The 18,742-nt window shown below is 41.1% G+C and overlaps 1 protein-coding gene across 9 annotated transcripts in view; it reads right to left on the bottom strand.

The window, feature by feature from the left end:
• CCDC88A (coiled-coil domain containing 88A) overlaps nucleotides 1-18,742 on the bottom strand; it is a 357,211-nt gene that overhangs the window by 179,432 nt on the left and 159,037 nt on the right. For all 9 annotated transcript variants that reach the window (XM_007070064.4, XM_043543868.1, XM_007070062.4 and 6 more), the window contains exon 8: nucleotides 13,552-13,721. In XM_007070064.4, the coding sequence (XP_007070126.2) occupies nucleotides 13,552-13,721 (170 nt within the window). The remainder of the gene's footprint in view (nucleotides 1-13,551; nucleotides 13,722-18,742) is intronic.

Consider the following 18,742-nt stretch of genomic DNA (forward strand, 5'->3'; position numbering starts at 1 on the left):
CTGGCAACAAGGGCACACTGTTGACTCATATGCAGCTTCTCATCCACCGTAACCCTTGGTCCTTTTCTGCGGAACTGCTGCTTAGCCACTCAGTCCCTAGACTGTAGCAGTGCATGGGATTCTTCCATCCTAAGTGCAGGACTCTGCACTTGTCCTTCTTGAACCTCATCAGATTTCTTTTGGCCCACCCCTCTAATTTGTCTAGGTCCCTCTATAGCCTATCCTTACCCTCCAGTGTATCTACCATTCCTCCCAGTTTAGTGTCATCTGCAAACTTGCTGAGGGTGCAATCCACACCATCCTCCAGATCATTAATGAAGATATTGAACAAAACTGGCCCCAGGACCACCCTTGGGGCACTCCGCTTGATACCGACTGCCAACTAGACATCGAGCCATTGACCACTACCGTTGAGCCTGATGATCTGGCTAGCTTTCTATCCACTTTATAGTCCATTCATTCAGCCCATATGTCTTTAACTTGCTGGCAAGAATACTGTGGGAGACCCTATGAAAAGCTTTGCTGAAGTTAAGGAATAACATGTCCACTGCTTTCCCCTCATCCACAGAGCCAGTTATCTCATCATAGAAGGCAATTACGTTAGTCAGGCATGACTTGCCCTTGGTGAATCCACGCTGACTGTTCCTGATCACTTTCCTCTCCTCTAAGTGCTTCAAAATGGATTCCTTGAGGACCTGCTCCATGATTTTTCCAGGGACCAAGGTGAAGCTGACTGGCCTGTAGTTCCCCAGATCCTCCTCCTTTTCTTTAAAGATAGGCACTACATTAGCCTTTCGGGACCTCCCCTGATCACCATGAGTTTTCAAAGATAATGGCCAATGGCTTTGCAGTCACATCTGCCAACTCCTTTAGCACCCTCGGATGCAGCGCATCTGGCCCCACGGACTTGTGTTCGTCCAGCTTTTCTAAATTGTCCCGAACCACTTCGTTCTCCACAGAGGGCTGGTCACCTCCTCCCCATGCTGTGCTGCCCAGTGCAGTAGTCTGGGAGCTGACCTTGTTCCTGAAGACAGAGGCAAAAAAAGCATCGAATACTTCAGCTTTTTCCACATCCTCTCTCACTAGGTTGCCTCCCTCATTCAGTAAGGGGCCCACACTTTCCTTGACTTTCTTCTTGTTGCTAACATACCTGAAGAAACCCTTCTTGTTACTCTTAACATCTCTTGCTAGCTGCAACTCCAAATGTGATTTGACCTTCCTGATTTCACTCCTGTATGCCCGAGCAATATTTTTATACTCCTCCCTGGTCATTTGTCCAATCTTCCACTTCTTGTTAGCTTCTTTTTTGTGTTTAAGATCAGCAAGGATTTCACTGTTAAGCCAAGCTGGTCGCCTGCCATATTTACTGTTCTTTCTACACATCGGGATGGCTTGTTCCTGCAACCTCAACAGGGATTCTTTAAAATACAGCCAGCTCTCCTGGACTCCTTTCCCCCTAACATTATTCTCCCAGAGGATCCTGCCCATCAGTTCCCTGAGGGAGTCAAAGTCTCCTTTTCTGAAGTCCAGGGTCCGTATTCTGCTGTTCTCCTTTCTTCCTTGTGTCAGGATCCTGAACTCAACCATCTCATGGTCACTGCCTCGCAGGTTCCCATCCACTTTTGCTTCCCCTACTAATTCTTCCCTGTTTGCGAGCAGCAGGTCAAGAAGAGCTCTGCCCCTAGGTTGGTTCCTCCAGAAAATTGTCCCCTACACTTTCCAAAAACTTCCTGGATTGTCTGTGCAGCGCTGTATTGCTCTCCCAGCAGATATCAGGGTGATTGAAGTCTCCCATGAGAACCATGGCCTACGATCTAGTAACTTCTGCGAGTTGCCAGAAGAAAGCCTCGTCCACCTCATCCCCCTGGTCTGGTGGTCTACTGCAGACTCTCACCACGACATCACGTTGTTGCTCATACTTCTAAACTTAATCCAGAGACTCTCATGTTTTTCTGCAGTTTCATACTGGAGCTCTGACCAGTTATACTGCTCTCTTACATACAATGCAATTCCCCCACCTTTTGTTCAACTTCCATAACAACCACTTTGCAGCAGCTGCTCTGAAAAAAGTGGAAGGAACCAAGCTAACTCTCCCACAAGATGTGCGATGGAACTCAGTAGTGGACTGTTTTGGGCACTATATCAAGAACTGGCCTAACCAGATGACAGTTTGTGAACAAAATCGTGAAAAAATAGATGGCACTTTCACAGCCGAAGTTCTCAACACTGGGCTTGAGAAAATGTTGAACACATGCTTAGTATCCTGAAGCCTATTTCTGTAGCCTTGAATAAAATGCAGGGAAATAGCTATTTTATTGTTAAAAGAAAAGGAGTACTTGTGGCACCTTGGAGACTAACAAATTTATTTGAGCATAAGCTTTCGTGAGCTACAGCTCACTTCATCGGATGCATTCAGTGGAAAATACAGTGGGGAGATTGCTGACGCTGTTGAAATTTGGAAGGAACTGAGTGAGATCTTAAAAAGAAAATATGCAATGACAGAGTTAAATTACAAGATTAAAAAAACGAATGCGACAAGCACTATCTCCAGCTCATTTTCTTGCAAATATTCTAAGTACTCGGCACCAGGGTCAAACCTTAACTGCTGAAGAAGAAGAGTTGGCTATGACATGGACATCCAGCAATCATCCCCTCCATAATGCCAACTACAATAAACTTCAGAGCTAAGGGTGAACCATTCAAGAAATATATGTTTGCTGATGGTGTTTTAAAGAAAGTCACACCAGTGAACTGGTGGAAGTCACTTAAGCACTCGGATTCAGAGACTGTTGAAGTGATAATCTCACTTTTAAGAGCAATAAGCTTCTTCTGCTGGTGTAGAAAGAATATTTTCTTCCTTTGGACTGATTCATTCCAAATTGAGAAATCATTTGGGAACTGAAAAAGCAGGAAAGCTTGTTTTTCTTTTCCAGATTATGAACAAATAGGAAAATGACGGTGAAGATGACTGAGCTAGCTGCAGAAGCCAATATTTTAAGTTTTGTCGTGTTGACCTGGCTGACATAGTTGATTTAATTTTTGTTTTTTTAAATAAAATATTTCATTTAACTATTTTAGTTTCAAACAATTTAAACCAAACCAAACCTGATTTTACAAAACTCGAATGTTTAACTAAATTCAAAAATTCATATGCTTGTTTTGTTAAAATATTATACGTTTGTTGTTGAAAAAAAAATCCAGAATACATAACATTGTTGTTTTGGTTAAATAAAACAATTTAAATGTCTGTCTGGTGATGTTTTCCTCCTAATACAGCATGGCAAGAAAATCCTCCAAATATTAACGATTAACCTGTTGAATTGGAGATAGTTCACCTCCCAGTGACTTCATAAATATCTGCTTCAATTACTTTTGGTAAATGAAGTAACCAAACAATCATTCCTTTTCTGATATAGCTGTAAAACTAATCTGAAAAGTTTTCAAAATAAATCACTTTTAAAATGTATAGTGTATACCTTCTAAAAATGAAACCTACATCTATCTCTGAGTTGTGAAGAATATGTATTAAGGTCTTAACAACGAACAAGAATGAACTTTTATGTAGAAATCCATGATTAAATCAAGTCTTCCTGACTAGTGATTTAAACCAAATCCACTCTGATTTTTTTCATTTTTTCTTCATTGCTCCAATATAGGGGTGAATTAAGGTTGTTTCAGTGCCTTAACTGATAATAAGAAGATACAGCTTAGCTACATAATTTCTTCAAATATAGCCTAAGCACAAATTTCAATAAGCCTAAGCTTTATGGAAAATCTGAAGTGTCGGCATTATTCCATCAAGATAATTGAGGACAAAAAACAGAAAAGTGCAAAATTTCTTAAAGATGTCTGTTTTTAAAATGATTTTAATTCAGACTAACACATCTACTTGTGAATTCTCAGAAAATTCATTCCGTACTCAAAAAAAGTTAAATAAGTTTAGTGAAGATATGCTTTATTGTGCATACGTTACAAAGGTTGAACCCTTGATTTACAAGCAAAACTCAATTCAATCTCAATGCAAACCCAATTAATTAGAGAGGCTACCAGTGCCTCTATAATTCAATTCCTCTCCAGGTTAAAAAAAGTTTCAGTTTGAAATATCACACATTCAGATATATTATTACATTTCTGAGTGATCTTTGACTTTACTTGACGAGTGAAATAGAAAAGAAACATAATAAGAGGGACTAAGAGAACTATCTTGACTTTGGCAAAGCTTTTGATACGGTCTCCCATAGTATTCTTGCCAGCAAGTTAAAGAAGTATGGGCTGAATGAATGGACTATAAGGTGGACAGAAAGCTGGCTAGATCATCAGGCTCAACAGGTAGTGATCAATGGCTCGATGTCTAGTTGGCAGCTGGTATCAAGCAGAGTGCCCCAAGGGTCGGTCCTGCGGCCGGTTTTCTTCAACATCTTCATTAATGATCTGGAGGATGGGATGAATTGCACCCTCAGCAAGTTCGCAGATGACACTAAGCTGGGGGGAGCGGTAGATATGCTGGAGGATAGGGATAGGGTTCAGAGTGACGTAGACAAATTGGAGGATTGGGCGAAAAGTAATCTGATGAGGTTCAACAAGGACAAGTGCAGAGTCCTGCACTTAAGAAGGAAGAATCCCATGCACCGCTACAGTCTAGGGACTGAGTGGCTAAGCAGCAGTTCTGCAGAAAAGGACCTGGGGATTACAGTGGATGAGAAACTGTATAGGACAGCAGTGTGCCCTTGTGGCCAAGAAGGCCAACGGCATATTGGGCTGTATTAGTAGGAGCATTGCCAGCAGATCAAGGGAAGTGATTATTCCCCTCTAGTCAGCACTGGTGAGGCCACACCTGGAGTACTGTGTCCAGTTTTGGTCCCCCACTACAGAAGGGATGTGGACAAATAGGAGAGAGTCCAGTGGAGGGCAACGAAAATGATTAGGGGGCTGGGGCACATGACTTATGAGGAGACGCTGAGGGAATTGGGCTTCTTTAGTCTGCAGAAGAGAAGAATGAGGGGAGATTTGATAGCAGCCTTCAACTACCTGAAGGAGGGTTCCAAAGAGGATGGAGCCAGGCTGTTCTCAATGGTGGCAGATGACAGAACAAGAAGCAATGGTCTCAAGTTGCAGTGGGGGAGGTCTAGGCTGGATATTAGGAAACACTATTTCACTACAAGGGTGGTGAAGCACTGCAATGGGTTACCTAGTGCAGTGGGGGAATCTCCATCCTTAGAGATTTCTAAGGCCCAGCTTGACAAAGCCCTGGCTGGGATGATTTAGTTGGTGTTGGTCCTGCTTTGAGCAGGAGATTGGACTAGATGACCTCCTCCAACCCGAATATTCTATCTATATCTGTACTGAGATATTCAACATTTGAATGAAAATGTAACAAACATGAAAAGAAACATTTGTTTAAATGAGTGCCAGGCGGATGGACCCCTGAACATAGGCAGAGTCTCAATTAAATAAATGGGTCTCCACATGCATTCAGGAGCCCACTCATGTCAAGCTCATTGCAATACCATGGCCCACAGTAAAAGTCAAAGATGCTTCCCTATACTGATATCCAGAAATCACATATTTTTGATATAAGCAAATTCTGCATAATATTGCACATTATTAGATTAGGGCACTATGACTTTTCTGTTAATGTTTATGTTCCTTGCTTACATCTCATTCATATTTTTAAATAGAAATCTACAAGCAGTTTGATTTCGATACATTGAATTAAGCGTGTATGAATACAGTTTCTTGCAGTGTCTTCATCACACTGAATTCTTGGATCATATTTTGTATCTAATTCCTTGTGCAGCATGCTAAAAATATATCTCAAAACAATCTTCATACACTTTTTTAAGGAATTGTGTGGTATATGGTATAGGTTAAAACAAACTATGAAGTTAGTCTACAAGAAACAGCTTACACTGTCTGTCATCTAGGACTACTTATTTTTTGACTCAAGATATGAATCTACTTGTATTTTCACAATTTTAAATGCAACCCAATATATAGTATAGAATCCCAAATGTTACTGACGGTTTAATAATTTAAAGAAGTCTAAGATTTTCAATATACTCCTATGCCTAGAGGAAATGTATTTATAAATTAAATTCAAATACAGTGCAAAATGTTAAATGTTCAGAGCCTTCACTGTGGTTCTAATTGTATGCTTCAACTAAAGACTAGAGAGAATTGTACTAAATTATAAGGAACATACTGGTGTTCACTGTTTAGGCTATCTATTAACTGCCAATCAAACTAATAACAGTAATTTTTTCACTAATTTTCTTGGTGCAGCTGTTTATAGAATATCCTGGGCGGGATCATTTCAATAGACACATAATAATACAGACATCAGAAAATGAGAGCCACTTCTTTTGTTCTATAGTCCTCATAAAGACTAAAATGTAGTGGGGGAGGGGGTTTCTGAATGAATCAGCAGATAGTTCAAAAAGAAAAGGAGTACTTGTGGCACCTTAGAGACTAACCAATTTATTTGAACATGAGCTTTCGTGAGCTACAGCTCACTTCATCGGATGCATACTGTGGAAACTGCAGAAGACATTATATACACAGAGACCATGAAACAATACCTCCTCCCACCCCACTCTCCTGCTGGTAATAGCTTATCTAAAGTGATCATCACGTTGGGCCATTTACAGCACAAATCCAGGTTTTCTCACCCTCCGCCCCCCCGCCACACAAACTCACTCTCCTGCTGGTAACAGCCCATCCAAAGTGACCACTCTCTTCACAATGAGTATGATAATCAAGGTGGGCCATTTCCAGCACAAATCCAGGTTCTCTCACCCCCTTACCCCCCTCCAAAAACCACACACACAAACTCACTCTCCTGCTGGTAATAGCCTATCCAAAGTGACCACTCTCCTTACAACGTGCATGAAAATCAAGGTGGGCCATTTCCAGCACAAATACAGGTTTTCTCACCCCTCCCCCTTTTTGGGAAAAAAGAGAGCTGGGAAAAGGGTGGGGGGTGAGAAAACCTGTATTTGTGCTGGAAATGGCCCACCTTGATTTTCATGCACGTTGTAAGGAGAGTGGTCACTTTGGATAGGCTATTACCAGCAGGAGAGTGAGTTTGTGTGTGTGGTTTTTGGAGGGGGTGAGGGGGTGGGAGAACCTGGATTTGTGCTGGAAATGGCCCACCTTGATTATCATACACATTGTGAAGAGAGTGGTCACTTTGGATGGGCTATTACCAGCAGGAGAGTGAGTTTGTGGGGGGGGGGGGGCGGAGGGTGAGAAAACCTGGATTTGTGCTGGAAATGGCCCAACGTGATGATCACTTTAGATAAGCTATTACCAGCAGGAGAGTGGGGTGGCAGGAGGTATTGTTTCATGGTCTCTGTGTATATAATGTCTTCTGCAGTTTCCACAGTATGCATCCGATGAAGTGAGCTGTAGCTCACGAAAGCTCATGCTCAAATAAATTAGTTAGTCTCTAAGGTGCCACAAGTATTCCTTTTCTTTTTGCGAATACAGACTAACACGGCTATTACTCTGAAACCTAAAAAATGAAAGAATCATGACTACCTTTTTTAGACATGTCAGGTTAGCATTTAAATGCAAACATTATTCAAGACTGAACAGTTACCAAAATAATAATAATAATAATAATTTTTAAATTACTAGGTAGGCAGCAAGCAAACTGTTCATGCAGCTTGCTTTTCATTAACTTCTTTTTCTTTATCAGCTTCAACTGCTTCATCTATATCTTTGTCATCCTCATCACTTATCAGTATCTCCTTCTTGCTCTTCATCTGATGAATACATCTTCATCTGCCATTTTCTCCTCCAATCTTAAATTGTGATGCGTACTCACCAGATTCCCAGTAGTGGAGGTCTGCAGTCTATTTCTGATTTTTGAACGAATGATTCCGCAAACCAACCAATTTAGTTCTGCACAAGCAGTCGTACACAGAAGTGTTAAAAGAATTTCTACCACTTTGCAGCTAGAATGCAATGAGGACACAACCCTTTCCACCATGATGGAAGTGCAGAAGTATTTCAATTCAGCTGCTGGGATTGCACTACATATTGTTTTATGTTTTATGACTGAATGAGCTGATTCTTGTTTTATAATTTCCTGTCTCGGTCAGAGTTGTTTGTTCATTTGTATATCCTTTAAAATTTGCAACAGCCACTATGAAGTTACAGGCTGAATCAAACTTATCATCAGAAATGTCTTGGCCCCTGAAGTGTGGTTCAAGAAGGTAAGCCCTGACTGGGATGATTTAGTTGGGGATTTGTCCTGCTTTGAGCAGGGGGTTGGACTAGATGACCTCCTGAGGTCCCTTCCAACCTTGATATTCTATGATTCTATGAAGTAACAACAAGCAAAAAGAAAAGGAGTACTTGTGGCACCTTAGAGACTAACCAATTTATTTGAGCATAAGCTCTGATGCATCCCGATGAGTCGAAAGAATAGTAAATATGGCAGGCGACCAGCTTGGCTTAACGGTGAAATCCTAGCAGATCTTAAACATAAAAAAGAAGCTTACAAGAAGTGGAAGGTTGGACATATGACCAGGGAAGAGTATAAAAATATTGCTCGGGCATGTAGGAATGAAATCAGGAGGGCCAAATCGCACCTGGAGCTGCAGCTAGCAAGAGATATCAAAAGTAACAAGAAGGGTTTCTTCAGGTATGTTGGCAACAAGAAGAAAGCCAAGGAAAGTGTGGGCCCCTTACTGAATGAGGGAGGCAACCTAGTGACAGAGGATGTGGAAAAAGCTAATGTACTCAATGCTTTTTTTGCCTCTGTCTTCACTAACAAGGACAGCTCCCAGACTGCTGTGCTGGGCATCACAACATGGGGAGTAGATGGCCAGCCCTCTGTGGAGAAAGAGGTGGTTAGGGACTATTTAGAAAAGCTGGACGTGCACAAGTCCATGGGGCCGGACGAGTTGCATCCTAGAGTGCTAAAGGAATTGGCGGATGTGATTGCAGAGCCATTGGCCATTATCTTTGAAAACTCGTGGCGAACGGGGGAAGTCCCAGATGACTGGAAAAAGGCTAATGTAGTGCCAATCTTTAAAAAAGGGAAGAAGGAGGATCCTGGGAACTACAGGCCAGTCAGCCTCACCTCAGTCCCCGGAAAAATCATGGAGCAGGTCCTCAAGGAATCAATCCTGAAGCACTTACACGAGAGGAAAGTGATCAGGAACAGTCAGCATGGATTCACCAAGGGTAGGTCATGCCTGACTAATCTAATAGCCTTCTATGATGAGATTACTGATTCTGTGGATGAAGGGAAAGCAGTGGATGTATTGTTTCTTGACTTTAGCAAAGCTTTTGACACGGTCTCCCACAGTATTCTTGTCAGCAAGTTAAAGAAGTATGGGCTGGATGAATGCACTATAAGGTGGGTAGAAAGTTGGCTAGATTGTCGGGCTCAACGGGTAATGATCAATGGCTCTATGTCTAGTTGGCAGCCGGTGTCAAGTGGAGTGCCCCAGGGGTCGGTCCTGGGGCCGGTTTTGTTCAATATCTTCATAAATGATCTGGAGGATGGTGTGGATTGCACTCTCAGCAAATTTGCAGATGATACTAAACTGGGAGGAGTGGTAGATACGCTGGAGGGCAGGGATAGGATACAGAGGGACCTAGACAAATTGGAGGATTGGGCCAAAAGAAACCTGATGCGGTTCAATAAGGATAAGTGCAGCGTCCTGCACTTAGGACGGAAGAACCCAATGCACAGCTGCAGACTAGGGACCGAATGGCTAGGCAGCAGTTCTGTGGAAAAGGACCTAGGGGTTACAGTGGACGAGAAGCTGGATATGAGTCAGCAGTGTGCCGTTGTTGCCAAGAAGGCCAATGGCATTTTGGGATGTATAAGTAGGGGCATAGCGACCAGATCGAGGGACGTGATCGTTCCCCTCTATTCGACATTGGTGAGGCCTCATCTGGAGTACTGTGTCCAGTTTTGGGCCCCACACTACAAGAAGGACGTGGATAAATTGGAGAGAGTCCAGCGAAGGGCAACAAAAATGATTAGGGGTCTAGAACACATGACTTATGAGGAGAGGCTGAGGGAACTGGGATTGTTTAGTCTGCAGAAGAGAAGAATGAGGGGGGATTTGATAGCTGCTTTCAACTACCTGAGAGGTGGTTCCAGAGAGGATGGTTCTAGACTATTCTCAGTGGTAGAAGAGGACAGGACAAGGAGTAATCAAGTTGCAGTGGGGGAGGTTTAGGTTGGATACTAGGAAAAACTTTTTCACTAGGAGGGTGGTGAAACACTGGAATGCGTTACCTAGGGAGGTGGTAGAATCTCCTTCCTTGGAAGTTTTTAAGGTCAGGCTTGACAAAGCCTTGGCTGGGATGACTTGATTGGGGATTGGTCCTGCTTTGAGCAGGGGGTTGGACTAGATGACCTCCTGAGGTCCCTTCCAACCCTGATATTCTATGATTCTATGATCCGATGAAGTGAGCTGTAGCTCACAAAAGCTTATGCTCAAATAAATTGGTTAGTCTCTAAGGTGCCACAAGTACTCCTTTTCGTTTTGCGAATACAGACTAACACGGCTGCTACTCTGAAACTTGTCTATTATCTTCTTCTCTTCAGCTTTTGCAAGTGGACTGCGTTCATTATTCTCACAAATATGTCTCTTACAAAGTGTTGTTGTAGCCACATTGGTCCCAGGATGTGAGAGACCAAGGTAGGTGAGCGTATATCTTTTATTGGATCAACTTCTGCTGGTGGAAGAGATAAGACAAGCTTTTGAGCTACACAAAGTCTCTTCCACTGATCCAATGAAGGATATTATTTCTCCCAAATAAGTTTTAACACCAAGAACAAGTTCCTGAACCTCAGACAATACAGAACTATCATTTTCCAATTCGGAATGGACTGAGCTACAAGTTCAGGCAGTGAAATGAATTTTTGCGTTTCAGATCCAAAAAGGCATTGTCTTCAAGAATATTAGTGAGGATTTTTCAGAGGTAGCACCTAGCCACCATTTCTTCAAGCTGACTGACTAGCTTTCTTGCTTATTTGAAGATCTTTGAGACATTTAATAGAAGATGCCCATTGAGTACAACAAGCCTTACTCAATGTGGATGAAATTGAGTGCTGTATTAAATGACACTGAAAAAGGCTGTTGATACTTCTTTGTTTTTTAAAAAATTGACAATGCTTTTCATTTTCGAGGCATGATGAGAAAGTTGTCAGATCTTCAGTTTCACCAGTGAAAACCCGCATTGTATGGGCAGCTCATTCATAACACAGAACATTTATCAAAGACCACCAAGCAGAGCTTCCATATTAGCCACTTCGTCAGCCACAAATGAAATAACCTTCCGTTGACCCAAGTCCATTATATTTTTTTAACTGGTCAGCTATACGTTGGGCTGTGTAATGATGCTCAGTTATGCAATGGAACAAGTAAAACTTTGGTTGTGGAGCTGTTATCATGAAGTTGATGACAGTCTCATTGCTCCATCCATCAGACACTAGAGATATGAGGGGTTTGTGCAATAAAAACACCAGCTCTCTTTTTTCACATCATCCACTTCAGCATTCAGAAGACTTCCTGCAAGCTGTTTCCTACTTAGTATTTTGTAAATTGGACAAAACTTATGAAAAAATTATGGCATATAAGGATTACTGACTATATTAAGTGTACTACTGGCATAAATACCTCTAGCAAATCTACAATTAAGTTCATTTTTCTGGTAACAGGACACTCTATCCAAAAACCTCTTAATACCACTTTCAAGAACATCTGAAGACTTTTCAGAAGTAGGAGTTTTAAATGCTGAACCAGATGGAGTAGTAAAATTCTTATTAGAAGATCAAGAAATGGCATCAGCTTCACTTTCATTGTCATATCACTATCTTCATCAAAAGACTCCATGTGTTGTGATACTGCTGCCGAAGACAAAGTAGGAGAATGCAGACAAATTTTGATGCAGACCACTTTTCCCTTTCTTGTTGTTTGACCATAATAATCTATCTTTGACAGTAGTTGGACATATATCACAAGAATTCAACAAGTGTTTCTTCATTCTAAATACATGTGTTATACTCAGCAAAAAGATCTTCCATATAGTTTGAACAGTTTTTCCATGTTCCTATCTAGTAAAAAATTTCCATGCAAATGATTTTGGCTTTCTCCTACTCTGCATCATTTATTATGTCACTGGTGGGTGAGGTAGAATCTTTTATTGGACCAACTTCTGTTGGTGAGAGAGATAAGTTTTTAAGAGACACAGAGCTCTGTGTACTGTTATTAATGTCTCATTACTTCTAGAATGCTCTCTAGATTATGAAGTATTTCTTGTATTTAAAAAAAAAGAAGTACTTGTGGCACCTTAGAAGACTAACAAATTTATTTGAGCATAAGCTTTCGTGAGCTACAGCTCACTTCATCAGATGCATCCGATGAAGTGAGCTGTAGCTCACGAAATCTTATGCTCAAATAAATTTGTTAGTCTCTAAGGTGCCACAAGTACTCCTTTTCTTTTTGTGAATACAGACTAACACGGCTGCTACTCTGAAACCTGTTCTTGTATTTCAGTCAACCAGTAGCCATTCAGTTCTATTTCTAACTGATCCTATTCCAGAAGATTCCAGTAAATCAAAATGCTTTTGGGCTTGCTGCCCTCTCCTCCCCAAGACGCTTACAGACTCCCAGATCACATAAAGGGGAGCAGGTGGCCACTCCTTCCTGCAGCAAAAACAATCAACTCATAAGCAGCAAAAGAAGCAGAAACAGAGCAGGGAGAGAAGGACTTCTATAGAGATGTGATGTCACAACACTGTCAATCGCACAGAACTTTTTATATGATCAGTAAGGTTTTGGCTGAGGATAAACAGGAGGGGTCGAATAACAGGTGGTCATTATTTGACTGGTCAATTGACTGGTTTACCAAGCCTAAGGTAAAGTACACAAGAATGTGTAAGAATGTACACATAGGGAGTTAGTGGGGTTGCACCTACTGTGCTGTAAATTCACACCCTAGCTTTCTGTGCACTAACTTCTCATATAGACAGGCCATTACATTATCTGAAGATTGTGAATGTGAAATGGCTCAATTACACCAACCAGGCACCGCAGGTTTAACATAAGTCACTGAACTGCATGGCAACTCACGATTGGTCATGTATATCCCAAACCCGCAAGGAGTTCCCAAATATGCGAACCCTCAGGAAGTTGCATAGTATACTTTTATGAGCACTTCACACTCATTTTACATCATCACAATGACACAAACTAACCACAACATACTCAAAAGTTCAACTTATTGTTCTGTTGATATGTTCATAGCTAAAACATCAATGAATTCTCAATATACAGTAAGAGAAAAAGCACATATACTAAGACACATCTGAAACTACAGCTGTTGTTACAATAAAATTCTCACACTCTAGATAATATATAATAGTAATAGCTCCAAAATATATTTAAAACTACCGTTTCATATTTAAAACTGGACAATTGGCCTAGAGAGTACAGTATTGTGTGAGGTCAGCAATACTGTAAGACCCAAGAACCCAATTCTCGCATTGAGATTCATTTCCAATCAATATGTACTTACAGCTCCTGCCTAAGTCTTCTTATTTTTGCTTTGGCATCTGCTAGCTCCACTGACAAGTGCTGTCTGCTTTCAGTGCGTTTAATGCCTGGAGATCCACAAGGTGATTGTGCTGCTGATGCGTGAGGTAGAAAATGAAGACAGTCCCGTTCTTCAGAAAGCTCTACGATAGTCTAAGAAATAAAACACAACAAGCATATAAGCACTTCAGATGGCTGTTTATATGTCAAAAAGTAACAAATAACTTTTACAGGTATAGTAAGTCAAAGATTGAAATGATACAAGAACTAAACTAATATGGTCTTGTGGTAAAAGAACAAGTTGGAATCAGAAATACTAGGTTCAATTCCTAGCTCTGCCACAGACCTCCTTTGTGACTTTTGGCAAGTCACATAAGATTTTCAAAAACAGAAGCTTAAATTTAGACTTCTAGTCTCATATTTAAGTACCAAGTAAGAGGCCTGCTTCTCAAAAATGTTCACCACTCAACAGTTTCCATTGACTTTATTGAGAACAGCAAGGTTCTCAGCACTTTTGAAAATCAGCTTATTTATTTAGGAGCTATGACACCGGGCCAGAAAGGGTTAAGCAACTTGTAGGCTAAATGACCCAAATTCAACCTTTAAAGACATCTGAGAGAAGTATGTAAATACTAACTAGGGCTATTCCTTATAAATAGCTAACATAGCTATGTTAAATAGACTAGAGTTTTGAAATGCAAACCTGTATTGTTAGAGAATTAAAGGTAATACTAATTGTATGTGTTTTTATGTTGTTAGTTGTTAACCATGTAAACCACCACTGATGTAAACAGATAGTTCCTGTCTATTACTATAGCTATCGATTCAGAGATCAAAAGAGAATATTAACATTTAGATTAAACTTGGCTGTAATAGTGTAATTGTCTATATTTCTCTTTGAACGTTGTAGTAAACTGTCTTTGACCTGCTTAATGGATAATTACCTTATGCTAATGAATGCAACCAGTTACCTGTGTATACATAGGAAATAGGTAATTCTACTTCAAAGCAACTATTCTTCACCCAATGGATCAAACTGATATTGGACATTGAACTGAACTTATGGACTAACTCTGAAAGAACTCTTTGAAACTTTAAAGCTCACCATCTCTACTATTAAACTGATAATTTATTCAATTCTGTATGTATAATGATCTTTTAACCAATACTCTCTCTCTCTTTTCTTTTTTAATAAAGTTTACTTTAGTTAATAAGAATGGCCTGTAAGCTATATTTGGGTAAGATCTTCCCTGATGCTCCCTGACTCAGATGAGAGAAGAGTAGAGAGTCAGGAAGGGACAAAACCATCAAGTCTTTAGCTACTATATAGGAGGTGTAGACAATACCAATATGGTACTGGATAGGATGGTACTGACTGTGAGCTGGGAGGCTTCATCAGTAATGACCCTGTTAGTGCTGGTCTTGCGAACAAAGTCATTGGGGATGATCTTGTTGACCAAAATTACCAGTACCAAGGTCATTAGTACTCACGGAAACTGAACCTGTAGAGACAGTGCAGAAGATAACAGTACTGGGCCCTTTGAGGAACAATTAGACCATGGCAAAATGGGGTGTGAAACTAAACTGCAGTAGTCTGCCAGAGTATAACAGTCTGTGTGCATCCTGTTGATGCATGTTAACAGTCCTCTTTGAAATGGGACTAGTTCATAGTGCATTAAGGGACTGTTAATATGTGTCAGCAGGGTGCATATGGACAGTGAGACTGCAGCAGGTTACCGCAGGGTAGATTCACACCCCAGTTTGCCATGGTCTAATTATTTGTAAAAACAAACTTTATGTTGTTGAATGGGCACTAAGCACCAGTATGTCAAAGTGCACTACAAAACTTTTAGTGAGGTAGCAGGGTCCACATGGTGACTTAGACCAGTGGTTCTCAACCAGAGGTAAGGGTATCCTTAGGGGTACACAGAGGTCTTCCAGAGCACACATCAACTCATCTAGATATATGCCTAGTTTTACAGCAGGCTACATAAAAAACACTAGCGAAGTCAGTATAAACTAAAATTTCATATAGACATGACTTGTTTATACTGCTCTATATATTATACACTGAAATATAAGTAAAATATTTATTTTCCAATTGATCTATTTTATAATTTTATGGTAAAAATGAGAAAGTACTCAATTTTTCAGTAATAGTGTGCTGTGACATTTTGAATTTTTATGTCTGATTTTGTAAGCCAGTAGTTTTTAAGTTACGTTTACTTGGGGCTACGCAAGACAAATCAGACTCCTGAAAGGGGTACAATAGTCTGGAAAGGTTGAGAGCCACTGATTTAGACCTGGTCTACACTACAAACATAGGTTGATGAAAGCCACCTTATATCAACCTGTATGCGTCTACACTACCAGGTCCCTCCTACCAACCTAACTTGACTGTTATGTCGACTTAATTACTCCACCTCTGCGAGAGACATAGCGCTTAATTTGATGTTGTTGGTCGACAGAGAGGCAGTATAGACACAGCACTGTGTAAATCGACTGTATTGGCCTACAGCAGATGTGCCACAATGCTCCGCTGTGACCACTCTGGTTATCGTTTTCAACTCCGCTGCACAGCCACTGGGTACACAGGAAACAGCCCCTCCCCTTTAAAGCCCTTGGAATTTTTGAATTCCCATTTCCTGTTTGACAGTGTTTTCCCCAGGAATTGACATTAGGGAGGTGTTCGAATTTGCGGGGTGGGGAGGTCTCAGGGCCGATCAGAGGTGCGACCGTGAGGGTGAAGGTGGGCTGTATGGCACCATAGTAAAAACTGAAAAATGTTTCATGACTATTAGATTTAACTCATGTTTTAAAATCATCACACAAATTAAAGTTGGCTACTCAAGCCTTCTATGAAGCACTACATCTACATCCTTCTCGGTTTCTCGTTATAATTTTGCACAACTCTGTTAATGAACTTCTTGAATGCAATGCTTTCATCTTTGGTGGCTTCTCCTATGTCCGATACTTACATTCCTTCAACTGATATGCTCATTAGTTCATTCACATGATCAGGCAGAAGGTGACTTCTTTCAGAACACAAAGTTCTGTTCAATGATGAAAAAGAACACTCAACTGTAGCTGTTGTGACTGGGAGTAGCAAGAGATGCATTCCTACTTCTTTCATCCCAGGAAACATAGCACAAAGATCAGTTTGAGCCATTAGTGATGATAAAAAAGAAGTTGAAGTCAAATCTTCATTCATTCATTGCCTGATACTCCAACCTGTGTTCAAATTCTCTATTCTGTCCTGAGCACATGGCAGCCCCATTGCTGGTAGTGTTTCACTCCGCTCAACTGTCGGTGTTTTATAGGACAGCAAAAGCTATGTAGAGGTTCACTAGAATCCAGAAGTCTCTGTTGTAGGTTTTTAAGAATCAAGTCTGTGTACTTTTTCAGCTGGCTTAACAAATACTTCTTGTCCTCTTCACTTAAGGATTCAATATAAATGCCTTCATTAGTCAACTTCTGGACTGAAGTCTTTGCTTCTTCCAGTACTTTTTCAATGGATAGCTCTCTGATTGATCCAAATGTAGCTTCTATTGCTGGACAAAGATCTACTACTGTTGTAGCAGATGCCTGGATGGCATTGTTTAATGACCCAAGTGGTTTCAACAGTAGACTTACAAGAGAGAGAATGGCAATAGTCTTCTCTGAACATAGTAGCAAAACCCTAAGCCTCACTACTTAGATCCATCCCATCTTGGTAGATACTTTCCAAAGCCAGTAACAATGGCTGGAGTAATTTTAAGACAACAGCCAAGGATCAATCATGAGAAAACCAGAGGGTTTTCCCAGGTTGGACTAATTTGAACTTCAGCCCCAGTGTATCTTCCATATTTTCCTAGATATTCAGTCTTTTTTGGACTCTTGCTGAAAAAAGAATATAATGAAGACATCAAATTTATAGCTTTGTTAATGTCTTTTGAAGAGTCTGCAGCTTGTACTAGCACTAGTTGGAGTAGATGGCCTCTACAGTGTCTATAGGAGAGATTAGGCTTACACTTTTCTCTGAGCAAAGCTTGTACTCCACCATGTCTTTCAGAGAAGTTTGCAACTCCATCAAATGCACAAGCAGCCATCCGTTTGGAATCCAACTGACAAGCATTTAACTCTTCTAAGATGTGGGTTGTCACAGACGCAGCTGATGTGTCTTCTATAACTTGAACATCTAGAAATACATCTACTGGCCTACCACTGACATCAAGATAAAGTACACAATGACTTAATACTTGATGCCCATTTGCATCGGTGCATTCATCAGCCACGTATGCAAATTTTTTGAATGTGGTGAGAGAGTTCTTCACTTTTTCAACTGTTGAGTCTTCCACTGTTGCACCACATGCTTGTAGCCAGTCAGTTGAGTATCTTGCAGAAAGATAGTGAGCATTTGCTGGTCTTGTTCGGAACCAGTGTTCAACTTCAGGGTGAACAAGTGACAATGCACTTAACACTGGCCTCCAGTTTGTAATGTGTGGTATCTCTTGCTTAAATAGAAAGTAGGATGCCACAGCCATGTTTGTTCGCATGAACTGTGTTGTGTCTCCAGCATTCTTAACAGCCCATTAACACTCACCGGTGTTGTCCTTGGTCAGTGGAGACTCAGCATTCAGAGGTGCTTTCACATGAGTTCACCTCCCAGCTGGGGGACAAGAAGGCACCTTGCACGTTCCTCCAGCTGCTCACTGTTCGCTCTGGCCACTGTTATTCATTGTGCCACCGTTCACTCCATCGCTCTGTTGCCAATGGCCCTGCGCTGTCACCTTCTGCTGCCACCTGCCACTGTGACCTCTGCAAGTGGTCTCTTGAGGTTCCACCCAGCTCTCAGTGATTTCAGCTGATCTCTCAGTGGGGGAACCTCGCTGCTAGTACAGACTGGACCATCTCTTCCACAGAAACACTGTCCCACAGCAGGTCTAAGCACTTAGACCTGATTATCAGTGATTTCAGCTGTAGTGGTCACTTAACAGAACAAAAGACTATCTATGGAGCGTAATCAGCTCTTTCTTTAAATAGTAGAAAGGGGCAGGTCAAATAGTACTTGTGACTCAAGCAGACCATCAAGCGAAACACCTGTCCCCACCCTCTCATAAGAACATAAGAATGGCCATACTGGGTCAGACCAAAGGTTCATCCAGCCCAGTATCCTGTCTACCGACAGTGGCCAA

The sequence above is a fragment of the Chelonia mydas genome, chromosome 3 (assembly GCF_015237465.2).
Source record: "Chelonia mydas isolate rCheMyd1 chromosome 3, rCheMyd1.pri.v2, whole genome shotgun sequence".
NCBI lineage: Eukaryota > Metazoa > Chordata > Testudines > Cheloniidae > Chelonia > Chelonia mydas.